This window comes from Mobula hypostoma, chromosome 5 (assembly GCF_963921235.1).
Source record: "Mobula hypostoma chromosome 5, sMobHyp1.1, whole genome shotgun sequence".
Lineage (NCBI taxonomy): Eukaryota > Metazoa > Chordata > Chondrichthyes > Myliobatiformes > Myliobatidae > Mobula > Mobula hypostoma.
In genome coordinates this window covers 108017840-108028888 of record NC_086101.1, presented here as the reverse complement: position 1 = coordinate 108028888, position 11049 = coordinate 108017840, and the positions used below count along the sequence as shown (strand labels likewise).

At 42.7% G+C, this 11049-nt stretch overlaps 1 protein-coding gene across 5 annotated transcripts in view; it reads right to left on the bottom strand.

Annotated features, from left to right (window-relative positions):
* Window positions 1-6424: 6424 nt before the first annotated feature.
* LOC134346899 (uncharacterized) overlaps window positions 6425-11049 on the bottom strand; it is a 44898-nt gene continuing 40273 nt past the window's right edge. For 4 of the 5 annotated variants that reach the window (XM_063048724.1, XM_063048726.1, XM_063048727.1 and 1 more), the window contains one exon: window positions 6425-6757. In XM_063048724.1, coding sequence (XP_062904794.1) covers window positions 6719-6757 — 39 coding nt within the window. In that variant the 3' untranslated portion in view covers window positions 6425-6718. Of the gene's footprint in view, window positions 6758-9753; window positions 10346-11049 lie in introns of those variants that run through there. The other variant, XM_063048725.1, reaches the window with a different exon arrangement.

Below are 11049 nucleotides of genomic sequence, written 5' to 3'. Positions count from 1 at the left end.
GAACCGCTTCAGATCAGCGGCGTTACACTGCAGGGGTCAGATTGCCTCGCAGCATTACTGCCAGTAAAGACATACAATTGCCGGAGACCCGAGCAACACACAATCTGCTGCAGGAGCTTAGTGGGTCGAGCAACAGCTGGGGCGGGGAAATCATAAAAGAAACCTCTACCATCAGCCTCTGTCTCCTATTGCCAAGCCAATGTTGGATTCAACTTACAAACTAACCTAGGATCCCACCAGCCCTAGCCTCCTTCCATGTGAGACTTCGTCAAGGCCTTGCTGAAATCCATGCAAGTCTCATCTACAGCCCTACCCTTGTCAATATACTTCTGTAACCTGTTCAGAAATTTTCAATCAGATTGGTCAGACGGCATCTGGAATAAAGCCACACTGGAATATTTTCTGGAACACTATAATTTGTCCTTGGACCTAGCAATTCTTTTGTTAATCATGGTTATGTCACTTTTCCTACTGTTTTTGTGTCAGGGAGGATAACAATGATTTGGCTTCCTGAATACCTTTGGGTACATCTTATGGATTTTGGGCTGCTGATCACAAAACTCACCATTAAATTTCTATATTACACACTATTTAAAAATCACTTTTAGTTGTTATTTCAATTCCTAATTCAAGTCAGAAGAACTGATGCCAAGAGTAAGAAACATATTTTTGTTGGTCCACAAGTCAAACAGATCAATGACAGGCAATTTGAAGAAACACTAGTGGGGCTGGAGAAAATCGCATGGAAGGCTTTCAAGAATGTTGAAAATTTTCTTGGCAACTACAGAGCACCAGCTAGTTGACAACATGCTCCAAGCATACAAAACCATGAAGTGCAAAATGTCACTAAAGATTCATTTTCTGACTTCCCATTTAGAAGATTGAGAGATTTGATAGAGCTGTACAAAATTATGAGGAGTATAGATCAGGTAAATGCAAGCAGGCTTTTTCCACTGAGGTTGGATGAGACTACAACCAGAGGTCATCGGTTAAGTGTGAAAGGTGAAAAGTTAAAGTGGAACATGAAAGAAACTTCTCTGCTCAGAGAATCGTGAGATTGTGGAACGAGATGCCAGCACAAGTGGTGCATGTGAGCTCAACTTCAATGTTTAAGAGAAGTTTGGACAGATAAATGGATGGTAGGGCTATGGTCCCGGTGCAGCTCAATGGGAGCAGGCAGTTTAAATGACTCGGCACAGACTAGATGAACCGAAGGGCATGTTCCTATGCTGTACTTCTCTATGACTGTGACCTCTTCCCTACAAATCTTATCGCTGTCTGTGATTGCATGGTGAAAGGTTTCACCAGGACATTGAGGTCATGGAGAAATTGTATCAAGGCAACTGGAATCCATCAATGCTGGCTGACTATTGTTGGACAATTAAGCAAGAAGCCTCAGACTCTGAGTACAAACAAAAATCACCAACAAAACATTTTCAGCTTAGTTGAATGTCAGCACCATTATGCAATTAAATGCATTATATTCAATAAAAGTTAATTTCTTTTTTCTCCAAATTCCTACGTGACACAAGTAGTCTGAAATTTGTGTTCAGCTTCAAGCAGTCTATTATAAACAAAAAAAAAAGGAATTCTGAGAAAGCATTAGTCTAATATAACAGTTACAGTTCCTGTGCTTGTTCCTGAAATACTATTGACTCCATACTGGCATTTGTAGCAAGAGGATTCGAGTACAGGAGCAGGGAGGTACTACAGCAGTTGTACAAGGCCTTGGTGAGACCACACCTGGAGTATTGTGTGCAGTTTTGGTCCCCTAATCTGAGGAAAGACTTTCTTGCCATAGAGGGAGTATAAAGAAGGTTCACCAGAGAAGGTTCACCAGATTGATTCCTGGGATGGCAGGACTTTCATATGATGAAAGACTGGATCGACTAGGCTTATACTCTCTGGAATTTAGAAGATTGAGGGGGGATCTTATTGAAACGTATATAATCCTAAAGGGATTGGACAAGCTAGATGCAGGAAGATTGCTCCCGATGTTGGGGAAGTCCAGAACGAGGGGTCACAGTCTGAGGATAAAGGGGAAGCCTTTTAGGACCAAGGTGAGGAAAAACTTCTTCACACAGAGAGTGGTGAATCTGTGGAATTCTCTGCCACAGGAAACAGTTGAGGCCAGTTCATTGGCTATATTTAAGAGGGAGTTAGATATGGCCCTTGCGGCTAAAGGGATCAGGGGGTATGGAGAGAAGGCAGGTACAGGGTTCTGAGTTGGATGATCAGCCATGATCATACTGAATGGCGGTGGAGGCTCGAAGGGCCGAATGGCCTACTCCTGCACTTATTTTCTATGTTTCACTCACCATCATACCTTTTCATGAAACACCCCAATCTTTCATAAACAACTCACTTCCCATTCGAGCTTTAATTTATTTCAATCAGGGTTCCCATCATGGCTCTATGGACCTCTTGCTTAATTGTATTGATCTATGGCATAAAAAATGGTTGGGAACCCCTCATTTACATTGACAATCCTAGGTTCATATTGAACTTTCTATCGTAATGAAGAATTCTATCATTTTACACTCAGTTTTCTCTAAAGGACCATCACAACAAGGTTAATCAATTAGAACATAGAAATCGACAGCACATTACAGGCCCTTTGGCCACAATGTTATGCCAACCATGCAACCTACTCTGAAAACTAACTAGAATTTCCCTACCAGATAGCCCTCTACTAAGCTCCATGTACCTACCTAAGAGTCTCTTAAAAGACCGGCAGTGCATTCCACATACTCATCACACTCACCCCTGACATCCCCTCAGTACTTATTTCCAAGTACCTTAAAACTATGCTTCCTCGTGTTAGCTATTTCAGCCCTGGCTATCCATACAATCAATGCCTCTCTCATTCTCTGTAGCTCCAAGGAGAAAAGGCCAAGTTCATTCAACCTATTCTCATAGGGCTGATTTGTGTCGGCTGGTGGCGCAGTGAGATCAGCGCCGGACTCAAGAACGGAGGTTCCCAAGTTCGATCCAGTGACAGACCGCCCCCGTGCGTACTTTGCATCCGTGCCGGGTTGATGTTGAGCTCGCAACTCGGCCTAGTAAAATAATACTGCGAAGTGTCTGTGCGAGGAGTGGTACCCCACACAGCTTTTTGAACTGTGCCTTGTAAGGCATGAAAATGCCTGATGCTGGACTCTTAGGTCTGAGTCGACATCATCATCATCATAAGGCACATCCTCCAATTCAGGCAACATCCTTGTAAGGTTCCTTTGCACACTCTTTATTGTATCCACATCCTTCCTGCAGAGAGGTGACCAGAAGTGAACACAGTACTCTAAAAGTGGGGTCTGACCAAGGTCTTGTATAGCTGTAACATTACCTCATGGCTCATGAACTCAGTCCCACGGTTGATGAAGGCCAATACAGCATACGCCTTCTTAACAACAGTCAACCTGCACAGCAGCTATGGACAAGGACCCCAAGATTTTGCTGATCCTCCAAACATCTTACCATTAATATTATATTCGGTCTTCAAATTTGACCTACCAAACTGAATCACTTCACACTTATCTGGGTTGAACTCCATCTGCCACTTCTCAGCCTAGTTTTGCATCCTATTGATGTCCCGCTGTAACCTCTGACAGTCCCCACACTATCCACAACACCTCCAACAGTTACCCAGCCTTCTACTTCCTCATCCAGGTAATTAATCACAAAGAGGAGGGGTCTCAGAACAGATTCCTGCAGAACACCACTGGTCACCGATCCCCATTTAGAATACGAACCATCTACAACCACCTTTTGCCTTCTGTGGACAAGCCATTTCTGGATCCACAAAGCAAGGTCTCCTTGGATCCCATGCCTCCTTACCTTCTGAATGAGCCTTGCATGGGGAACCTTATCAAATACCTTATTGAAATCCACATACACCACATCCACTGCTCTACCTTCATCAATGTGTTTTGTTACATCCTTAAAGAATTCAATTAGGCTCGTAAGGCACGACCTGCCCTTGACAAAGCCATGCTGGCTATCCCTAATCAGATTATGTCTCTCCAAATGTTCATAAATCCTGCCTCTCAGGATCTTCTCCAACAACTTACCCACCACTGAAGTCAGACTCACCGGTCTATAATTTCCTGAGTTATCTCTACTCCCTTTCTTGAACAAGGGAACAACATTTGCAACCCTCCATCCTCCAGTACTTCTCCCGTCCCTATTGATTTCGCAAAGATCATCGCCAGAGGCTCAGCAATCTCCTCCCTCACTTCCCACAGTAGCCTGCGGTACAGGTGTCCCCCGCTTTTTGAACATCCGCTTTACAACACCTCACTGTTACGAAAGACCTACATTAGTTACCTGTTTTCGCTAACAGAAGGTGTTTTCACTGTTACGAAAAAAGGCAGCGCATGCCCGAGCAGCCAAGCTCCTCCCCTGGAACTGCATTTAGCCGGCATTGCTTAAATACATGCCTGTGAGCAGCTGTGCTTTATGTCAATTTATTTTGAGCATCCATTTGCAAGATGAGTTCTAAGGTATCAGAAAAGCCTAAATGATCTCGTAAGGGTGTTACACTTAGCGCAAAACTATACATAATTAAGCGTTTCGATCATGGTGAACAAAGTAAGGACAAAGTGAGTTTGGCTTGTGGAAGTTGACGAAAATGATGTTGAAGAGGTTTTGGCATCCCATGACCAAGAACTGATAGATGAAGAGCTGATGCAATTGGAAACCGAACGCAGTAGCAAACGGACCGAAAGTGAAGTCGTCCAGGAACTGAACGTGAAGCAACTGCGTGAGATTTTCGCTGCAATGATTGCAGAAAAGTACGACTTTAATTTTGAAACGGTACGTAGGTTTAGGGCATATTTGCAGGATTGTTTGAGCGTATGATAGAAAGATGCGCGAGGCTAAGCAGTCAAGTATACTGTTGTTTTTCAAGCCTTCCACATCAGCCACAGCAGACGACAAACCTCGAACTTCGACATCGAGGCAGGCAGACATAGAAGAAGATGACCTGCCTGCCCTGATGGAGACAGACAATGATGAGGTGACACCTCAGTGTCCCACCACCCCAGTGGTGCCAACCTCCGGGCCGCGGACCAATACATTGCCGCGAAGCATGCAGTGGTGCAGCGGTAGCTGGGATGCACCCAGCACACCTTTAAGTAAAAAAGCCAAAATAAACAAGCTAATTAATTAGGTGCCGCCCGGCACGTAAATGTCAACCCAGATCAGAGGCGATTTGCTATGCAAATGTTTCCTGAACATTTGCCACATTTCTGCTGTGCATTTTCCTGAGAACATCTGCTCCCAATTTATACTCCCAAGTTTCTGCCTAATAGCATCATATTTCCCCCACCCCAATTAATTGTTTGCCCAAATTGTCTGCTCCTATCCCTCTCCTGCACCATGGTGAAGAAGACAGAGTTGTGATCACTACCTCCAAAATGTTCTCTCACCAAGGGATCTGACACATGACCAGTTTCATTTTCCAATACCAGGACAAGTACAGCCTCTCCTCTAGCTGGCTTATCTACATATTCCCTTTCCTGAAGTCCACTATCAATTCCTCAGTCTTACTGATGTTGATGTAACACCACTCATCCAGCTGATATATCTCACTCCTGTATGTCTTCTTGTCGCCATTTGAAATTCTGCCAACAATAGTAATGGCATCAGAAAATTTATAACTGCCATGAGGGCTGTGTCTAGCCACACAGTTGTGGTATAGATGGAGAAGAGCAGTAGGCTCAGCGCATATCCTTGAGGTGTGCCAGTATTTCTCAGAAAGAAGGAGATGTTATTTCCAATCTGCACAGGCTCTGATCTCCCAGTGAGGAAGTCAAGGATCCAGTTGCAGAAGGAGGTACAGAGGCCCAGGTTCTGGAGCTTCTTGATTAGAACTGAGGGTATGATTGTGTTGAACGCTGAGCTGTAGTCAATGAACGGCAGCCTGACTTAAGTATTGCTATTGTCCAGGTGATCCACAGCCAAGTGGAGAGCCAGCCAGATTTTATCCACCGTAGACCCATTGATCTACATCGGTGAGACCAGGAGCAGGCTAGATGACTGCCAAACACCCATACTGGCTGTCCGAAGTTCCTGGTTTCAAGCTATTTAAATTCCCCTCCACATTCCCACACTGACATGCTCATCCTCAGCCACTTTCAATGCCAGGATGAGGCACACACACAAACTAGAGAACAATACCTGGTATTCAGCCTGGGTAGTTAACAACTCAAAGGCATGAACATTGAATACTCCACTTCCAGGTAACCAGGTCACCCTTTATAACTTTCTCTCTCCTGAGATCTTCAGGTCTTCTCACAATCCCCTCACACTACCCTCTGCAGTCCCCGATCACCCACATTTCCCTCCCCTACATACTCCATCTGCCCATTGGCCACGGTCTGGTATCCTCTCCCTCCACAGTTTTTATCTGCCCACCATCCCTCTCATTTGCTTTCACTCCTCACCTGTCTTTGCTCTCAGACTGTATGATTTGCAACCCTTGTCTCACACAGCAGCAGGTAACTGAACAAGGCACCCAGACAGACAGGTGAGCTTGGGCTGAGCAAGGCTGGTCCTCTCTGTTGCTGCCTCCCTAGAGGTAGTGACCAAGTGGTTAAACCGATAGACTAGAAAATCCATTGGGTTTCCCAGAACAGCTTCCAATCATGCTGACGAGGAGAAAAAGCAGTCACTCACCAGAGCAGGAAAGAGAACACTGGGGGGTTACTCCATGACCATTTCAGAAGAAGGCTGACTTTGATAGCTGTGGCTCCTCAACCTGTAGTTAGAGGAGACAGACAGCCATTAAAACAGAGCTGCAGCATTCATTTTTCCCAGGACAACAAATCTCAAGGTCGGATATAAAACAGAACAAGACAGCACAGAACAGGACCTTCAGCCCACAGAGTTTTACAGAACTAATTAATCCAAACAAAACTGTTAATTTATTAGGTTGTAAATTGATTTTTAAAGCTTTAGAAATTGTAGAAAAAATAGATTTCCAAAATTGTTTCAATACAGAACACAACCAAAACATATGTGTCAATGTAGCTATCTCAGTTTTGCATCTATTACACTGACTATTTACATTAGGAAATATTTTAGACAATCTCTCCTTTGTCAAATAATAACGATGTACAATTTTAAATTGAATTAGAGAATGACTGGCACAAATCGAAGAAGAGTTAACCAGCTTCAAAATTCGCAACCAATCCTCCGTTATCAAGGTCATGTTAAGCTCTCTTTCCCAATCTTGCTTAATCTTAAGTAAAGGATAGTTATCCTGTTGTAATAGTAAATTATAAATTTTCCCAATAAAATCTTTCACTAAAGGGTTCATTTTTAAAATAATGTCTAATAGGTCAGAGTCTTGTATATATGGAAAATTACTTAAGTATTCTTGTAAGAAATGCCTGACCTGAAGATATTGCAAAAAATGTGAATATGGGAGAGAGTATTTAATTACTAATTTCTCAAAGGATATCAATCGGCCTTCTTGAAACAAGTCCATAAAGGAAAAAATTCCTTTATTCCTCCAAAGAGAAAATGTAGGATCACTAAGTGAAGGTTTAAATAAATAATTTTGATAAATTAAACTAAAAAGGTTAAATTTTTTAAGGTTAAAAAACTTACGACAGTTTTGACAGTATTGTTTGGTATAATTCCTCAACATATTCACGGTATTTCTATATCAGACCAATACATAATTGCATTTGTCACATTACTAGCTAGAAGGGCTATTTTATTAAAATGGAAAGATACCTCTGCTCCCACTTTGATACAATGGTTCTCTCAGTTGGTGTTATGTCTTAGTTTGGAAAAAATTAGACTTTTGATCCTAGATTTGACTTCGAGAAAAGGTGGGGTTCTTTTGCCCGTTATTATCATTTGATTTGAGTTAATAAAGATGGTCCTTTTCTGATGCTTGGATGTATGGATTTGGTTGGCGGATTGATTTTTGTTTTATTGAAGCTTGTATGGCGTATAGCTCCGGGTTTGCGCTCCAAGTGGGTTTTTTTCCCTTTTGTTTTGTTATTAGAGTTTTTTTCTGTTTTAGTTAATACTGGTTCTTTTTTCTTTCTTTCTTTTTTGCATAAAACAAAAGCTTTAACATTTTGTTTTTTTATTATTATTATTGTTCAGCTTGGTTGATAGTTTAGCTTTTATTCTACATATGGATATGTTGTCTTGATTATTTTGATGTATTTTTCTCTGTTGTTGATTTTCAATAATAATTAATAAAAAGATTTAAAAAGAAAAGAACTAATTAATCCAGGGGTCCCCAACCTTTTTTGCACCGCGGACCGGTTTAATAGTGATAATATTCTTGCGGACCGGCTGACCGGGGGTAGGGTTGCCAACTTTCTCACTGTGTTTACCCCGAGAAAGACTACCATGACCACGAAGCCTTGCGCACCTTTCTACAAATCGGTTTTGGCAATTCTGTTCAGTGAAACTATACTGTACATACATTATTTCTACTTTATATAGGCTGTGTATTTATCATATTATTCCTGCTTTTACTATATGTTAGTGTTATTTTAGGTTTTATGTGTTATTTGGTATGATTTGGTAGGTTATTTTTTGGGTCTGGGAATGCTCAAAAATTTTTCCCATATAAATTAATGGTAATTGCTTCTTCGCTTTACGCTATTTCGGCATGAAAAGTTTCATAGAAACGCTCTACCTTAGCGGGGGAAATACAGGACAAGGACGGTCCCGTATGGGACAAACCAATTTAGCCCAATATACGGGATGTCCTGGCTAATACGGGACAGCTGGCAACCCTAGTGGGGGGGGGGGGAGGGAGGAGCGTGTTAATCACGACCGGAATATAGGTGATAAGTCAACTATAAGTCACCTATAAGTGGCTAATACACTCAATTTCGTTTCTAAAAGGGTTTATCTAACGAATTTAATATTAAACACACAGCGCATATTTTCCTCGCATGAATATAGTGATGTCAATTATAAGTCACTTATTAGTCAATGACAGCATAACATTTTAAGTAACGTTTGGATATTAAACACAGCGCATATTTTTCTCATATGAACATATAAAATCATTGCAACACACCAATATCGCTGAATCAGTGGGAGCCCTGGGCTTGTTTTCCTGCAACACGACGGTGCTATCGAGGGGTGATGGGAGACAGCGATACTCATAGGGGGTTCCTTATGTCCAATCTATTCCGCTATTTAGTTTTCATTGCATTCATTGCAGAAAAGCCCGCTTCGCAGAGATATGTTGGAAGCAACGTTTTCAGTGCTTTCATGGTTACCTCAGGATATTTAGCCTTGACTTTGATCCAGAATGCCGGCAGAGATGTCATGTCAAACATAATTTTCAGCCCGCTGTCATTTGCAAGCTCGAGTTGATCTTCTTCCCGCGCTGACACGGATGACGCGTGCGTTCAAGTTTAACAGTGGGCGTGACAGGGAATGAGGAAAGGTGCAGCTGACTCGTATCGTCAAATCATATTGTTTCCTCGCAGCCCGGTAGCACGTTTTGTGGCCTGGTACCGGTCCGCGGCTTGATGGTTGGGGACCACTGAATTAATCAAATCCCTTCTACCTACATATTCCTTTGAACATTTCCCTCCCACCACCTCACCTTCACTGCATGCCCTCTGGCACTAATCTTTTGAAAAGGTACCAATTACAGTGGCATTTTAGACCACAAGATATAGGAGCAGAATCAGGCCATTCAGCCATGTTTGATTTCCCACTCAACCCCATTCTCTGGCTCTTTCCCCATAACTTTAATGCCCTTACTAATTAAATAACTATCAACAACTGCTTTAAATATGCCCAATGAATTGACCTCCACAGCCATCTGTGGCAATGATTCCACAGATTCACCAACCTCAAGCTACAGAAATTCCTCCTCATCTCTGTTCTAAAGGGGTGTCCTTGTATTCTGAGGCTGTGCCCTCTGGTCCTAGATTGTCCCACTATTGTAAAGGTCCTCTCAATGTCTACTCTATAACGCATTTTGATAAGAAATTTACTTTGAATGTTATTCTGTAGTTCCAAATTAAATCAACAAACTACAATCAGTGGCCATTTTATTAGGTACACCTGCTTGGTAACACAAATATCTAATCAGCCAATCACAAGGCAGCAACTCAATGCATAAAAGTATACAGGCAAGGTCAAGAGGTTCAGTTGTTGTTCAGACTAAACGTCAGAATGGGGGGAGAAATGTGATCTAAGTGACTTTGATCGTGGAATAACTGTTGGTGCCAGACAGGGTGATTTGAGCATCTCAGAAACCGCTGATCTCCTGCAACTTTGGTGCACAGCAGTCTATAGAGTTCACAGAATGTCATGTGTGACGCCCAGCAGAGGTTCCGGACTGATGATGCTAATGAGAGAGATAAGAAAGACAATGGAGAAACATTCAAAATGCTAATAAGGGAGAAGAGAGGGATTAATGGGAAAGAAACACAATTCAGCTATTGACAGACCGGTTGCTTTGAACCTGAACTGTTTGAAGTTTGATGGACAGGTGATACCCCAGCAGGGGGATAAAAGGAGCAGGTTTGCTAAGGCACGGGACACCACGAGACCCTGGAAAGAGCAGTGTGCCCCCCACGAGTTAGTGGGAGTTTGCAGGGCCCGTTCGCGGGAACCGACCAGAGGCTCACAGGGTGTAAAGGTACGATAGGTGGGAACCTGGGGTGTGTGTCCACCCTTGCCTGGGTGCCGAGTTCACCGCGGAACAACGATCGTATCCGGAACAGAGTGGTCACAGTTGGTGACCACAGCAGGATAGAAGACATCAAAGGGTCTGCCTGAAACCAACTGCGAAGACATCCAAAAGGTCTGCCTGAAACCAAATTGCATCTCTCTCTCTCTCTCTCCCCCCCCCAACGGTACAACAACAGCGATTACTGCGAACTGCACTAAACTGAACTGAACTCTGCTTCACTTAAGACTGATCATTTTACCCCTAGACTGCGATAGAGCTTGGTTGATTCCTATTACCCTAGTTCTGTGTATATGTGTGTATTATCATTGCTAACCTGTTACATTTATATCCTTACAATTAGTGTACTGTATTACTTA